Source organism: Rutilus rutilus, assembly GCF_951802725.1.
Source record: "Rutilus rutilus genome assembly, chromosome: 4".
In the NCBI taxonomy this organism is placed as follows: domain Eukaryota; kingdom Metazoa; phylum Chordata; class Actinopteri; order Cypriniformes; family Leuciscidae; genus Rutilus; species Rutilus rutilus.
Window position 1 is genome coordinate 43,754,108 of NC_140212.1, and position 18,098 is coordinate 43,772,205.

The window sequence follows — 18,098 nt, forward strand, 5'->3', positions numbered from 1 at the left end:
AGCTCTGCGTCCCATACGCAGCTGTACATCAAACCAGACTTTGTTGACAAGACCCTCAGGTGAATTTGGATTCAGTGCTGCAGACTGCTTGATTTTCTGAAAGTCTGCCTCCGTTAACGCAGGATGGTGGGATGTTTTGTCACGTCCTTCTCGGCAAAGTTTTTATTTTAGTGATAAACTCGGGATCTTTCAACAGACACCAGGATCGGGTGATCGGTGGATCATTGGGGTGAAGTAAACATCACAACATTGCCACAAACTGTAGGAACTATACTAACCATCATGCGTATCTTCGTCCGAGATGGTACTCCTTGGAGCATCCATGTTGTTGGAACCCTTCCGCATCGTCAGCAGGGATCTCAGGGTCTCAGGTGTTTCGCCCCTTACCCTGAACACCTCGCCTGAGTGGGGCAGCGAAGACTGACTAGCCTTCACCTGCAGAAGAGTTCCAACTGTGGGCTCTCTTCAGCCACAGACATCTTGAGCTGGACTCGGGTGCTGTAGCTATGTCCCTGGTGGCTTTCTTCAGCTGTTTAGACTCCAGACCCACCCTCTGGAGGAAGTAGCGCACCGATTTTGCTGGGAACCCGCGGCAGCCGACTTCAACGCAGTGGCTGGTTGCATGCCACCCCTTTAAAACAGCTTCGTCGACCAGGTCTTGGTACTTGGCTCTTTTCAGTAGGAAGGACATGGCTAGTCTCTCTTCCAAGGGCACCGTGAGCTCAACAACTATGATGGTTTTCGTGCTCCTGGATAGCAGGACCATATCTGGCCGAAGGGAGGTCACTGCCATGTTCTGTGGGAAGACAAGCTTCCTCTTCAGGCCTCCACACTCAGCTCCCAGTCAGAGGCTTGTTGCAAGATAGAGAAAGTTGTTGCTAGTGATAAACTCGGGATCTTTCAACAGACACCAGGATCGATTTATGTAACGGTTAAGCCCCGCACATAGGCCGACATAACTGCTGAAACCGTAGGGTTCACCTTTCCCGTTTTTCACGGTGGCATAAAACTGACGTAGAGCCTGGTTTAGGTCAATTTTGGTTATTGTTTTGAAATCAATAGCCAAATCTTTCTCAGTGCACCAATTCTGAAAACAGCGAACAGACCACATAGTCTGTTTAACAGTTCCAGTTTCATTTCTTGACTTTTCCAACTCTTCAATTTCTCTCTCATTAATTCCAGAGTTTCTGCTTAGTTTTTTTTATCTTCTTTCTCTGTCCTGTCCATCTGTTTCCACCACTCATCAACGCTTAGACCCCCCATTAAGTCAAAATTGACAACAAAATCTGTCATTTTGAATCAATTTGGCATAGTAATACTGAATTGTTTTACAGAATCACAAACGGCAGTTGCGCAGTAATACAAATGTAATAACGTTAAAACACATTCCTTCGCCAAGCAAGGTAGTTCCAAAGAGGTTGCCAAGCAACACATGCAGCAACAAAGAATCACAAACGGCAGTTGCGCAATGCGCAGTAATACTATAAAATACAGTCACATGTGTATGTTTGTTGAGCAATTTACAATGGCTTTGAACGCAGCTCAACCAATCAGAATCAAGGACCAGAACTATCCGTTTTATAATTCTGTGTTTATGGCACACTTTTGGCAGGTGTAAGCTTTTCTCCATTGTGAATTGACATGTGCCTTTTAAGGTTTCCTTTTTGAGCAAAACTCTTTCCACACTTTTGGCAAGTAAATGCCTTCTCTCCAGTGTGAATTCTCATGTGTTTTTTAAGGTTTCCTTTATCAGTGTGGCTCTTTCCACACAATGTGCAGGTAAAAGGCTTCTCTCCAGTGTGAATTCTCATGTGGCCTTTAAGATGTCCTTTTTGAATGAAACTCTTTCCACACTGTTGGCAAGTGAAGGCCTTCTCTCCAGTGTGAATTCTCATGTGATTCTCAAGTCTTCCTTTTTGAGTGAAACTCTTTCCACACTGTTGGCAGGTGAAAGTCTTCTCTTCAGAGTGAATTCTCATGTGGCCTGTAAGATGTCCTTTTTGAATGAAACTCTTTCCACACAATTTGCAGGTTAAAGGCGTCTCTCCATTGTGCATTCTCCTCATGTGATCCTCAAGGTTTGCTTTTTTGATAAAGCTCTTTCCACACTGTTGGCAGGTGAAAGGTTTCTCTCCAGTGTGAACTCTTATGTGGACTTTAAGGTGTCCTTTTTCAGTGAAGGTCTTTCCACACAATTTGCAGGAGAAAGGCTTCTCTCCGGTGTGAATTCTAACATGCCTGTTAAGGACTACTTCTTGAGTGAAACTCTTTCCACACTGTTGGCAGGTGTAAGGCTTCTCTCCTGTGTGAATTCTCATGTGTATTTTAAGGATTCCTTTATCAGTGAAACTTTTTCCACACTGTTGGCAGGTGAAAGGCTTTTCTCCAGAGTGAATTCTCATGTGCTTGTTAAGGTTTCCTTTTTGAGTGAAACTCTTTCCACACTGATTACATTTAAATGGCTTTGCTCCAGTGCTCCATTTTTCTCCAATTATGAAATCATGATGTTCCCCATACTGCTCTTTCTCTTCCATTTCATTTAGTTCTTGACTCTTCACTTTCAGTGCCATCAGATCTAAAAAAGACATACTATTAAACCCCACTTTAATGGCACAAAACAGACATCAAGACATTAAAACATTTAAAGCATCAAAACTAAAAACATGTAGGCCTATGCTAAACATATAAGATACATGTAAAACATGTAAGCCACTGAAAGTTGCCTGTAATCTCAGAAAATGTTCTCATTATTCATAACCTTTTTGCTTTCTTTAGAACACATTCCAAAATCTTTTTCCACTACCAAAGGTATTATGGAAGTGGTTTGGAATTTGAGTAATGCACTGGTAAAAAAAAAAAGTCACTGTTCTAAACATGTGCTTTATGAAAATGAGTTCTACAAAGAGAAAGAAGGGTGGGCCACACTGTGTGTGCCACCTCCGTTGTCAATAGCCAATCACAGCTCTGGACTACGTCAGACTTCTTACTTACGCTCAATTTCATTTCGCTTCTGTACTCAGTCGGAGACAGCGTAATAGCTTTCCGTTTTCCTCCGGCCTGAAAACAGCCGGCCAATCAACGAACAGAGGGCGGGCTGAGAGCCGTGACGTAGACACTGATTGTACCGTGGATGCGTAGATTTACTTCACATCATCTGCAAAAGTCGTTCACAGCCATGTTCACTCCAGTATTTCGCTCGATGGTTTTGTTTTCGCATCATACATGTGTTTACAGTGGAAGTTAGATGCGGCTGAGCATGCGCATAACACACGCCATAACCAAACGTTATGTGATTGGCTTACGGGAACCAATGATTTTAAACTTCAGACAAGCGCCCCCCCGCGAGAAAGAAAATGCTTTTCAATTATGCCATGCCAGACTCTGTCTACGAAGCAAAGCGAAGTAGCAGAGTTTGGTATTACCAGGCTAATCCTCCTCATCATAAAGGGATAATTTACCTTTTCAAGAGACACTCCCCGTTCTGAGTCTCCAGTCCATCCAGTAAGAGAATAACAGACAAGATCCAATATTCTGCATTTCTATCCACAAAATACACACACACACACACGTGTGTATATATATATATATATATATATATATATATATATATATATATATGAACACCAGATTTGTTGTGCCTGTAGGCATAGGCTGCAGTGCTGCATAAAATAATAACAATAACCTATAGCAGGCGGCCTAACACTGCACTAGAGAAAAATATATTGATTATCATGTGTCACTTAAAATGTTTCCATTCGTTATGACGTTATGAAATGAGATTGGAGTAAAAACATTAAGCCTAATGTTTGGTGCGTTTTACTTTTCAAACGCACAGCGTGTTATTTACTGAAGCAATCGAGCCGCTCCAAACTATGAAACATTATTGTTACCATGTGTATATCTACGTTTGAGCAGATATCCACAAACACAGTAGTATATATATATATATATATATATATATATATATATATATATATATATATATATATATATGTGTGTGTGTGTGTATTTTGTGATTTTTAAAAAGCAATTTTAACCAGAAAAATCTAAAATGTATTCCCAAAATCGTGCAGCCCTATAGTTTCTCTTGATATCAACATGTTCACAGGTGTTTATATTTATTTTTTATAAAGGGACCAGAGGGTTGTTCCATAAAAGACGCTTAGAAAAGCGGGGATTAAACTCCAAAACCGGACTTGAATGAGCCTAACAAATAAGTTGGGGCTAAAGTGGTTCCATAAAAGGTAATTGAAGTTCACGCAATCTCACTAATTTGATCCAGGTTTATCAAGTCTAGATAATTGCGTGTGCACGCGTTTCTGAAGCAGCCCTAGAGGTCGATCGTGGATCAAATCGATCCACCATCAAACAGCGTATAGTTTGTGCTGTTTTATGCGTTTGTGACATGTTTTTTTCCCCCACTCAGTGCAAAACTTACATTTTACAGTTATATTCTCCATCTGTAAATGTTAGAAAGTCATGCAAATATACCCATTTTGCTGATAATCTTCATATTGAACGAGCGCTGCTGCGCGCATGCGCGCCAAATAGGAGCGCAATAATTCTGACTAAAATATATATTTTGCTTGGAAAATTAATATGCGATATTTTATAACACCAGAAATATCTTCTAATTATAATAATTTATCTTTAGGATGTTGGATAAGTTGCAGTGAACTTCTAGCTCATTACACTCATATATTTTATACTTCTAATAAAAAAACTGAACAGAAGTAGCCTAATTCAGGGAAGATTTGTTTTAAGAAACTAAATATATAAAGATACAAAATATAGTTTTGGGTATAGGACGTATGCTACTTAATAAAGATGACGTATACTTATTTAGAATGCTGAGAATTACAGCTTTTAATGCAATATTGTTTTGGAGAAAGCAAGAATCCCCAGTTTTAAATGAGTAGATTTAGTTTCTAAAGTACATTATGGAGAGGATAACATGAAATTAAGAGCAAATGTATACATTTTGAAAAGATATGTGCAACTCTAAAATCAAAGAATATTCCATAAAATAAAGGAATATATATTAGCCTACGTTAACTACATTTTTATATAACCCTCCCTCCCTTTTATTTCTAGTTATTTGTTATTTTATTTATTGACTTATTTAATATTGAATATTTGATATTTAAATAATATTACTTGTGTGTCATTATAAGAGTTTCATATAAATATGTGAATGTTAAATTTAATATTTATTTATTTATTGTTTTTTGTCTTTTTCCCCTTAAATCATATGTAAAAGTGTCTAACTATGTACTTTTTGGTTATTGTTCTAATTATGTGTTTTTTAGGCTATGTGTTGGTGGGTATTATCACAAAAGAAAAAAAAAGTAGAAGGAAAATTTATTGGGGGAAAATATGATGTCTTTAAAGGAACTGCCCATTTGTATAATTGTGTTAAATGTGTTTGAATTGAAAGACATAATAAAGTGCATAATATATATATATATATATATATAATATATATATATATATATATATATATATATATATATATATATATATATATATATATATATGCTAAAATATTTGTTATTTGGCCATTAGATGTGCCTTATTTAGAATTTTAAACCTATGTATTTTTATGATAGCAATAACTGTAAAGGGACTATTGTAATGGGGTAAATCAAATGTAGGCTAATATACTGTCAATTACTAAGCTCAGATTCATCTTACCAGTTAAAATGTAGTCTGTGATTTTGTAATTATTTATTTTTAATTTTGTGATTTTAACTTCTGCTTTAAAAAGCTTTTTTTTTTTTTTTTTTTTTTGTGTTCTAATGTTCTTCTAATCATAAACATGTACTACAGCTGCCAAACAAACCAGAGAGAAATGTATTCATAAATCTTTAAAACAATTTAATTAAATCTTGGGCACAAATCATTCAGCCAGTAAAAAAAGAAAACCTGTAGTATCTATCTATCTATCTATCTATCTATCTATCTATCTATCTATCTATCTATCTATCTATCTATCTATCTGTAAACAATCAGTGAAAAAGGCTCACTCTATGAACACAATACGTTAAAAAAGTGGCACAATGAGATGACATTAATCTATCTAGGTCTATATTGTCTAATTTATCATTGTAGCCTTAAAGTTGATTTTCTGTATACTGTGTATTTATTTTTGGACTAATAGTGGTTAATAAAGTCCAATAATGGTATGAGAGTGTCAGTGGTAGTATCATTATGTTCTTGTCGGTCAGTGTTAGAGGATCTGTGTAACAGCTGAGGCTTAGCTGTGATTTTAGTGTAATCAGATTTTAGCCATGAAAATGTCACAAGTAACAGAAATAAGAACAAATGTCAGCGCATGTCAGAACACCTCCAGGGCCCAGAAAACACCTCAGACCCCAGAGGGGTTAAAGTATCCCTAAATAAGAGAGCCAAAGGAAACAGTGGCAAGGAACCCGAACTCAATCGGGTGACAGAAATAGAGAAGAAAAAACCTTAGGAGTTGTCCTCTGGCTAAACAAATGTGATTATGATTTCAGGCTGATATCAGTCACAGTTCAGATCTTGTATCATTCAAAAATATTCATCCATTCTGCTTGAAGATCGCGATTCATCACACCGACATGGAGATGAAGTTGGCCATAGGGGTCTGTGCAGACGACTAGTTACCACGCAGTGATGACTGTCACTTTCTATCATGAAAAATAAAATTAAGTGTAAGATGTGCAGCTCCAATATATACGCCATATTCAGCATTTTAATGAGAACAGGATTGTGATAGACATTTCATAACGGACAAGCCATGCCCACCGAGTAGCTACTCATTTTTTGAGACCTGTCAATTATCGAAATGAGAAATTTACAAAAATGCCCAACCCTACTCAAAAGATGCGCAGCATACCTTTATTTGACGCACCGTGAACTCGAAGAACGCGCCGTCGCTTTGCTGAGGGCGCTGTTTCTCACACACACGCAAAGAGTGAGAGAGAGAGTCTTACATGCCATGCAGAATTGACCTGCTACATGTAAACGACATTCTCTGTTGTATTTTCCTGTCAAAATACCAGATTTCATTTGGAATTATTAATCTTTTAAAGGGTTAGTTCACCCAAAAATGAAAATTCTGTCAGTAATTACTCTCCCTCATGTTGTTCCAACCCTGTAAGACCTTCGTTCATCTTCGGAACACAAATTAAGATATTTGATTAAATCTGAGAGCTGGATCACTCCTCCATAGGCTTCTATTGTAATTGAAACTTGCCGGCCCATAAAGTTATTAAAGACATTGTTAAAATAGTCCATGTGACTGCAGTGGCTCAACCATGAGTTTATCAAGCGACAAGAATACTTTTTGTGCACAAAAAAGAAACAAAAATAACGACTTTATTCAACTATTAATTTTCTTCTCTGTGCGCCTCTGAGTGAGTTCACGTAGTGTATCAGCGCAGCGCTTCTGTGTTGTACGTGATTAGACTAGACAGCATGATTATTACACAGGTGGGTGGGGGGGTGGGGTCCGAAAACCAGTCAATATCTGGTGTGACCACCATTTGCCTCACACAGTGCAACACATCTCCTTTGCATAGATTAATAGATAGTTTTAGATAATTTTGTTCAGTGTATTTCATACTTGTATGTAGTATATTCCCAATAAATAAATCTTTACATAAAAAAGAAGTAGATATTGGGTTTAGCCTAATGTTACTCAAAATAATAGGCTAGCCTACTTCTCTATTATTTTGCCTAATTTAATCTGTGGCGTTGAAATAACGAATGTCTAATATGGAAGTCTCAGGTTGAAGTAGCATTAATATTTGTCTGGTCATGTGATCTCAACATGTCTGTCCACATGAGGCGACCCGCTCCGTGTCAAATAAAACCACTTTAATTCGGACACTCTTCAAAAATATATCACTCATTTCTGTAGAGCTGGACATTTTAATAAGGATCAAATGACTGAGTTCAGCTTTGAGAATGAAACTGACCTGTTTGTTCCTCAGTTTCTTCTTGTTTCACACTGAATGTTTCTTCAATCTTCACGTCTTCGCTCTCCTCTTTAATAAACACCATCTTTGTTTGTGTCTCAGTATCTTCACGTTTCATTTGGATTGTTTCTTCAATCTTTATGTTTTCACTCTCCTCTTTAATAAACACCATCTTTGTTTGTGTCTCAGTATCTTCATGTTTCACTCTGAACGTTTCACCAATCTTCACGTCTTCACTCTCCTCTTTAATAAACGCCATCTCGGTTTGTGTCTCAGTATCTTCATGTTTCACATTGAATGTTTCTTCAATCTTCATGTCTTCACTCTTTTCTTTAAATTCCATCTTTATAATAGTGCCACATGGACCTCAGTTCCTTCACCAAGAGTTTTTCTGTGTGTTTGGACACTGTCCTGTTTAAAATGAGAATAAGTAACAGAAAGAAAAACACATCAAAACTGAATCTCTGGGTGCTGCTAAATCAGCAGTTCCCTTTCGAGGGAACTTGTGTTGCGTTGAAGACGACACTTTGGGGAACGCCTCCAGTGTAATAGCGTCTCAAGCACGTGTGGAACTAGTCCAACATTTATTTGTAGAGTGACTGAAATTATTACAATATAAAAATATTTTTAAAATCTGATGTTTTTAATCACGATTAATCATTATTAATAAAGGAAAAATGTGTGATTAATTAGTTGATTTTTTTAATCGATTGAGAGCACTAATATTATATGTTAGAGATGCACGATTTATCGACCACATATCGATATCTGCCAATAATGGTAATTTTTAATGTTTTTGTTATCGATCCAATAAGAAAATTAGACCAATAGGGTAGAGTGGGGGAAAACGCCCCCCACCTGTTTTTCCCAAAATAACCACTAAAAGTAGTCAAAATACATTTTTACTGTTGCTATGCACTACGTTGATAACGGGGATATACAAATCTCTATGGAGAAGCTGACACCAGCGACACATTTGAAGAGAAGAGGATTACAGGGTAAATGCTATAATTTTCAGATATTAGTAAATAAGTGTTTAAGAGAATATTGTTCTGCAGGATATCGCAGTAATGTATGATAGATGAATAGTGAAGTCTGTAGTTTGAGATCATATATTATTTATAAGGAATATAATTATATTTTAAAAATTAATTTTTAAAAAAAAAACTCATAGCTTGTGGGGTAAAACGCCCCCTACGCTGAGGGGTAAAACGCCCCCCTGGGGGCATAGTTTCTCTATCATAATTACTATAATAAAATATTTCTGTCAATCAAATCCTTTGTTTTACACTTAATGCAGTATAACTAGGTGGTAAAAACAAAATATTTGAACAAAACATGAAAAAATTACCTCAAGTGAGCATTAACTAGCTAGCTTGCTAGCACAGTTAGCTCACTGATGGAAGGTAGTTAATTTTGCCTATTTTGAACATTGCTGAAATAAATATTAATATATATACATGTTGATACATTACTTGCCTTTTACCTTTAGAGATTAAAAACTATTGTTTGTTAATTTTGCTGTTGATCTATGAAGCAAACTGGTTGGTAAGAAAGGGGGCATTTTACCCCACCTTGGGGGGCGTTTTACCCCACCGCTGGGGCAAAACGCCCCCTTTGTACAAAAATATTTTCAGTGAAAATACTAATTAATTATGAAGGCTGAGCAATTTTAATATTTGGTGAATAACTCCTGCCATAGTCACTCAAAACCGGGATGGCAATTCTAGTCACATGTATGTTTTGTTTCACTGTAATGTCACATTTTCCTTAAGGGGGGCGTTTTCCCCCACTCTACCCTATATTAAATTCGGTAGATAATGTATTATATCCTTTAGCTGAGACACTGTTAGCCATGATGATCACTTCAAAAAGGAAGAAACCGTTCAGTGCAACATGTGCAGCACAAATCATATATATATATATATATATATATATATATATATATATATATATATATATATATATATATATATATATATATATGTGTGTGTGTGTGTGTGTGTGTGTGTGTGTGTGTGTGTGTGTGTGTGTGTGATTAATCTCATATAGGAAGCGTTTGGTTGAGTTAATGAACGATGCAGTAAAGCGATTCATATTGAACCGGTGATCATGTTTATCTTTAGTGCACACAGCTCAAACAGCAATGCACATTAATAACTATGATTGGGACTGTCATAGCCTATACACGACATTATAATGAGGATACTATTGTAATAAATCGTTGTGAATTATCTGGGTTTAGTTGCCGTTTCTTTCAGCGCGTTGTCCAGAACAGGGGTTACTCATTCTGACCAACACAGTCAAATAACGTTCATTAATGTTAGATAACCTATTATAATGTAACATTCAATATTAATTATTTTATTTTACATAACTTGCAAAAACGATTAAATTGATTTAACAGAATCTATTAATTTAAACACTTTTAATGCTTAAAACACAAACCTTTCTTCAGCAGAATCACAACAGATGCAGGAGAGCGGCGCAGCCTTATGACGTCATCTTCCCACTCCAAAATAAAAGTCTTATATTCATGCACTAAAATCTGAAATGTGCGAAGAAATTCACATACAAATAATACACCAAATATCAACTGCGTTCGAAGTTAAATTCTTGATGAAATACATATTTAAATGAATGTTGATCAATGATAATTACCCATTAAAGAGTCTGAACAACATCTAATATGTGAGATTCTGTTAATGGCTAAATACTCATATTGGTGTGCAGAAACCAGTATTTATACATTTATACAAGTGGTCAGGAATTAACCAAATTTAGTTTGATGCAGTTATTAAAAAAAGATTAAAACTCATTTAGAGCCACACACTCAAAAAAAAAAAATATATATATATACAACATTATTCAATATGTTATCAATTGTGCAAAATTAATACTAAATGTGTGTGTGTGTGTGTGTGTGTGTGTGTGTGTGTGTGTGTGTGTGTATCCTCTGATTTATTTTCCTTATAGTGGATGAGTGTGGTGGAAAACTCTCACTGTTAAACACACATAAACAAAATTTATTTTCTTTTTAAACATTTTTCATTTTCATTCGAAGATTTTTTTTCACGTTTTTATGGTATACTGGAAAATAATGAAAAACTCCAGTCTAGGCTTAAGATTGGTGAGCTAATTTCCTTAGCTGTTTTTAAAAAAAGATTATTTGACATGCTGACGGACATGTGCACTTGTTTTAATTAATGGTAGGTAGATCTCGACTTTTAGTCCTTATTTCGTTTGTTTATATATGTTAAACTCGTTGCATTTTTTTTTTGTGTGTGTGTAAATATTTTGTAAATTTTGTGTAAATCTGTATTGTATTTAATTTATGTAATGTATTGTTTTTCAGCTCATGGTTGAAAATTGTGCTATACAGGACTCCCTTTGTAAAAGAAACTGTCATAATGGGACTTTTCCTGTTTAAATAAAAGGTTATATATAATAAGCATTTCCTAAGTTGGAAAAGCTTTTGTTGGAAAAGATATAGTCAAAGAATCAATATTTAATGTTGAACCTTCTTCATAACCTCTTCAATTCACTCCAGCATGGTGGATATCAACTTGGTTCAAATCCTGACTTAAGTGGATCCATTCTTGCCTCATTAGTGCAGACATGATCACAATTTGTCCACTCGCCTTTTGAGGATTGACCATAGGTTCTCTATGAGATTAAAGGTGCAGTGTGTAAATTTTAGCGGCATCTAGTGGTGAGATTTGCGAATTGCAAACAGCCAGTCACTCACGGCCTATCCCTCAAATTGCAAACTCGAAGGAGAAGCTATGGTGGCTGACGTAGGATCAGAAGATGTCGTCGTCTGAGTCAGCAGAGAGTAGCAAGTCAAGCAATGAGGTTTCTTTATATTATATTTTATATTAAATTATGTTTACTTAATTTTTCAGTAAAACCACGTTATTGTGATTGTTATTTTTACTTGTTCATCATTGTGTTAGTGTTTTATTCACTGACTTTACCATAGCTTGTTTCCATACTAGTTAGTATAAGATAAGAGCTATGGATATGGATCAAAGCAGCTAGGTAAGGGGAAATAGCTAACGTTACGATGTCCGAGGCGTCGTTCAGACAGCATGTTTTTCTCTACGTTTGCAGAGTCAGGGACAACCTGAGTATTCTGTTGCGTCTTTTTCTGCTGCTTCTCATTCAAGTTAGTGATGAAACGCGCTCTGTAACGCTGTCTGTTCGCTGTCGGCTACGGTAGAAACACGACGTCACAATATGTCGACCTTCATAGAAGGGGGTGGCCGCGGTTATGTAGATATAAATGACTTATTCTAAGGTAATAAAAACATAACGGTTCATTAAGTAAGGTCTTTATACACCACTGAAAACATAGTTATGCATCTTATATTGCATTTCTGTCAATAGATCCTCAGAAATAATACACATTGCACCTTTAAGACCACCCAGCAGGCAATTGATGTTGAAAAGACAAAAAAACAGGTCAAATATGCAAATCAAACTGACGTAGAAAACTTGACGTCCATTTGACATCCACACACTGATGTCTTCTTGACCACCAAAATAACAACACAAAAGTAATGAAATGTAAGATAAGTTTTATTCATCAAGCTTATAATTTCAGAAATACAAATTTTATAATACCTAAAAAGCTGACATCTCAGTTCATTGCGATCTCACAAAGCTCTTTTATGATCAGTGAAGCTGACTGCATAATGAATCTTTCATAATATCTGCACTTTGTTATAATCAGAGGATTTGCCAGCATGCAGAATTCAGCACTGAATAAAAACTCAGTTTTGAGCATTGCGTTCAAGAAATTAACACATAATCTGTGGTTGGCTACATTGCACAATGTTACAAAATATGTTAGAAATAGAAACTCTGCTTGTAAATCGTTTTTATTTTGTTTGAGCTGTTCTTGTTGCAGATGAATAACAATTTATTTGTTTTTTATGTTTTATTTTTTAGATATTTCTATTTTGCAGGAGTCCCCCAAATCGTTTTATTCTCCCGCAACCCGCACACACACGAGTATCGAAAGCCAAATGGTTCAGAATTTGCATGCTTTTGACCGCCGTATCAATATTAAAACGCCGTCTTCATAACTCCGCTAGGCTTTAAATAAGCACCGTCAGGCGAAAAGTTAACGTCACATGCCGCCACGCGCTAAAATAACGCCACTCGCTGATAGATGTGAAATTGACGCCACATGCCGATCAAAATGCAGATTTATGAGCTCATCTACATGGCCCCTCCTCTACTGAGTTTGAGGACTCTACGGCGAGTCGGAGAGAACAATCCAGTTTGGAAGAGCGCGAAAATGGCAAGGAGAGGATTTGTTTTGCGGTGTAAACACACTGTAAATGACTGTGAAGTGTAAATGTAGATTAATTTTGTTCAAGAAAAATAAAAAAATTAAAGAAAAAGGTCTAGATTAAGATCCAGCGCAGCACCGGATGTAGTCTGGCTCGTACCTCCCGTTATCTGAGACCAGAGAAATGTCTGTAGAGTCAAATAATTTAAGAAGACATCTAACTGCGATTAGGGATCGCATAAATGCCCAGCTTGATAGCTGGAAACATCGCCACAAGGGCATGGGGAACAAAGTCTTGTAGACAGGTAGGTAAGGAACAGAGGGTCCTGCAGAGTTTATCTCCAACCCCACTGAAACACACCTGAACCAGCTAACGTTAGACACTTCCGGGCAGGTGTGTTGAGACAAGTTGGAGCTAAACTCTGCAGGACAGTGACCCTTCCAGGGCCAACTTTTATGAAGGTAAAAGAGTAGCAAAACTCGGGAGCATGTAGAGGTGAATTTGAGAACTTGTACGCAAAAATTTACTTGTAAAATAACTCGTAAAATAAATTTACTGTAGAATTTGGTACCATTCTGGGCATTATTAGTGAGGCAATTTACAGGATACATCCTTGGATCCATTAACGCCTGCACTAAGCCATTCGGCTGATATCTCTGAATAAGCTCTAACTTTAATAATGTTTGACCAAGGGAAAAAGTCTGGGGTGTGTTTGGCTCGAGGTCATGGTGCAAAGGACTAGGGCTGTATACCTTGGAGAACCTGGCGATACGATACATACCTCGATACACAGGTCACGATTCGATACGTACCTCGATACAGAGCTGTCTCGATACGATTTGATACAATGTGACACGATTCGATACGATTCAATAAAAATACATGGGCCAGAGCCAATTAGTTAATGCTGAACACATTTACTCAACAAACAGAACTCTGCATTTTTCTTCAATTTATTAACCTGTCAGGGATCACTGGTGATCCCAGATTATTTTAGTTCAAAATATGTTTGAGCTTATATATCTCAATATTAATAACAGTCTGGTTAATTTTGAGTCTTGAACTATAAACTCTCAAGTGTTGGCTTTCTAAATGTATGTGTGTTATGTTTCTATTCAGAATTACTTATGAGCAGTAACCTTTTTATTTTGGGCATTTCATGTATGCAGCACTTGCCAAAATTGGGGGTGATGGGGAAGGGGCTAAAGACAAAAGTGCATTATAACAAAGTGCATTTTGCTTAAATATTTGCAACTTTAAGTGCTCTGATTAATTGTACACAAATTGTATTAATCTGGAAATTACCACAAGTCAACATTTAACTTTCCAAGGGTACAGTCTGAGCTCACACAAGCACAAAATCTTCTTATTATTATTCTTCTTATTCTTAACTTCTTATTAAATCTTAAAAAAGGTGGATATCCGTCTAACACGTCCCAATAAACGAGCGACAGCAGGAAGCTTCAGTGCACGCTGCGAGGCAAGGTTTAAAGTGTGAGCGAAGCACCTGAAATGCAACATACCGGCAAGCTCCGCTGCGACGCTCATATTTGCGGCGTTGTCAGTCACAATATCTGGGTCTTTGGATACGAGGTCCCACTCCTCCAGCGATGCTTTCAACAACTCTGCAATGTTTGACCCCGTATGGCTCTCGTGCATGGCTCGCGTTTGTAAAACGTGCGACGACAGTTCCCACTCCTCGTTAACGTAATGGCAAGTGATTGTAACAAAAGCTTGTAATAAAATCTTCGACATTTTCCATGAGTTTTTTTAAACTCGCGGGCGCCGCTGCGCCCCCTAATGGCTGGGCGGAGTATCGATACTAAGGGCTAGAATATCGATACTGTATCTTTTTTTATTATATCGGTATGTATCTAAGAATCGATATTTTGAGCACACCCCTACAAAGGACCCTAGGATGATTTTACTCCGAACCATCCCTTTAAGTTCTGATCTGTCTTGAGGCTGCCAATCCATCAGAGTTATGAATTGTTCAGGGAAAGTATGGAAATAGGCATTTTGCAATCCCCTACTTTTGGAGTAATGTAGACATTGTTTTAAATACGTTAATGTTTGGATGTTATATTATGGACATTTTTTATGTTTGTTGGTATTGCTGAGTTTTGTCCTTTTCTTTAGTTATGATATATCTTGTGATATCTATAAGCTGTGTGTACATATGAAAGTGTTCAGATTACACAAAATTAAATTCATCAAAATACCAGTAAAAATGTATTGATGTCACTATCGATGTGATTTATGTTGTGATATATTATACATGTTATTGTACTGAAAAAAGCCCAGGGATATGACAAGAAAAAAAAAACAAACATTTATCCACCTTATTCCTGGGGGCGCTGCTGTAGGAATGATTATGGGTGAAACTTCCAGTTAGATAGCGGAAGCAGAAGTAAGCTAATTAGTCCCAGTGGCTATGGTGCGTGGCTAACCGTTATAAGTCTTTCTAGATTAAAAAATAACTGCAATTTGACAAATACTGTTTTATTTTGTTTTTATTATTTTGTGTTTTATTATTGTACAATGTCATTGCGGAGCTCTGGTACCTGTTGCTCTGTTCACGGCTGTACTAACCACTCAGTACACAGTTGTTTGAGTGTAGAAAAAACGCTGATGGAGTTTTGATAGAGAGAAACAAGAAACAATTCGGAAGAGATGGATCGAGATGAGGAGCCGTGCTCTACATTAAAGCCCTCCTGTGATGCCCATACACAGTGGTCAGACCCAGAGATGGAGGACCACACCTATTCAAAAGGGCCAACCATCACCTGCAGAGCGAGCACTACACCATCCCCAGAATTATCATGCCCTGTTGCAGATAATATTTTGAAGAGTGATGCAGACTCCCTCTTGTATACAGGGATTCCACTCATTGCGTTTCGCACCCTTGTAACCTGCCTACAACCATTTTCTCCTACTTCTTCATCCATGCCTGTTGTGGACCAAATCCTAATGACCTTAATGAAACTAAGGCTAAACTTTGTCATGGCTGATTTAGCACGGTGATTTAAAGCGTCGCAAGGTCAGGTCAGCAAGACTGTTGGAATCTGGATAGACATAATGTCTGAACACACCAAGGATCTTGTTATCTGGTTGCCTCGTGAAACAATCAAAGCTATGTTGCCCGAAGCTTTTAAAGAACACTTTTCAAACACAACCTGTGTAATCGACTGCTCAGAGACCGTCTTACAGAAAGCCAAAAACCTGGACTCTAGAAGTGAATCATACAGCCACTACTATGCCAACAACACTGTGAAATATTTAGTGGCAATTTCTCCCTCTGGAATAATCACGTTTATTTCAGATGCTTATGGTGGCGAATGCAGTGACAGGGACATAACACAGAACTCAGGGTTTCTGGACTATTTGCATGCTGGAGATGAGGTGATGGGGGTTTTGCTGGAGGAGCGTAGAGTGAACTTAATCATTCCAGCATTTACATGCAAAGGATGCCAGCTGACCAACGAGGAGGTAACACATACACGGCGCATTGCTCACGCCCGCATTCATGTTGAACGGGCAATCGGCTACTTGCACAACTACTTCCGTGTTCTACTTATTACATATCGGGAGTTTCCGGTTAGAGCGTTCAGCGCACATGCATACATGAGAATGCAGATTATCACTACGTTTTATGGATGCCAATTGATTAAAACAATGAATAATGATCTCTGTATTAATTATCTTGAGCCTGCTGAAATGTTCCTATAAATATATTCTCTTAACTGTTCATTCTGAATAATAAATAGGCTAAATATCTTTATCCACTAACCTGCAGCAGTCATATGTCTTCTCATTAACAGTGTTTTTCTCTTAGCCAACTTATACCTGTTTAGTTTAAAAAAACATTATGAATTTGACTAATAAAAATTATTGCTTGTGTGCATTGGTGCTTCATTACAGTCTTTTTAAAATATTTGAATGAATGAATGCTCGCGACTCGTCGCCAGGTGCCTGTAACGATGTTAAATAGGCTAAGCTATTGATTTAATATTCAACAGTAACACACACAGCGTAGAAGAGAATGACAGTAAACGTCTTTGAATATTAATTAAGCATTTTGGGCATGAACATGTAAATAGTAAAAAGACTGACATTGAAAAATGACACAGAATGTTTAAAATATTTAATCCAAATAAATAAATGTTGGTGGTTCGTACTGATGTTATTCATCTGTCCTCACACACTTCAGCGTCGCGGTCACTAGTGTAGACGAACACTGACACCCTGTGGTGAAATAATGCGTATTTTTAACATCAGCAGCTTTCTCAGATTGGCTTGGTTTGGATTAAAACTTCATGGTCCGATGAGTTTGGAAAATTCTGCACACAGTAAACATTAGAAAATCCCTTCTTCTGTCAATAAAAATGTCCACATTTTTAAAGCTTATCGCAGACACTCATTTTAGGCGGTGTTTGTACAACTCATTGACCACAGTACATTGAAACATAACCGGAAATAAGTGATATGTATTGTTTCCAAACTGAAGTGCGTCACGGAGTTCAGTGCAAGTGGTCCATAAGGCGTCTGAAGGCTTTTTGTCAATGACTCTACTGCTAAAGGAATTAACAAAAAATTTCTAGACTTCATATAGAAAAACAAACCTCACAAGCTCAAAAAAACGGTCCTTTCAAATTGTCGAGAAAAAAAGGTGGACTTGAAGTGTTAGATTTTAGTGATACAGTGAACACCTTTCAGATAAATTGGATAAAAAAATGCTTAACAAATCCTAATTCTAAATGTTTTTTTATCCCGAATCATATCTTTACCAAAATTGGTGGCCTTCCCTTTATATTGAAATGTAACTATTTGCCAAACA

General features: G+C 37.0%; 1 protein-coding gene across 1 annotated transcript; it reads right to left on the reverse strand.

Moving 5' to 3' along the window:
* Window positions 1-1,191: 1,191 nt before the first annotated feature.
* On the reverse strand, window positions 1,192-10,484 carry LOC311290040 (uncharacterized protein). Its single transcript, XM_084408333.1, has 3 exons — window positions 10,410-10,484; window positions 7,962-8,372; window positions 1,192-2,575 (listed from the first exon to the last, which is right to left on the reverse strand). The coding sequence occupies exons 2-3, from the start codon at window positions 8,302-8,304 to the stop codon at window positions 1,593-1,595; spliced, it is 1,326 nt and encodes a 441-aa protein (XP_084264459.1). The 5' UTR covers window positions 8,305-8,372; window positions 10,410-10,484; the 3' UTR covers window positions 1,192-1,592.
* Window positions 10,485-18,098: the final 7,614 nt, after the last annotated feature.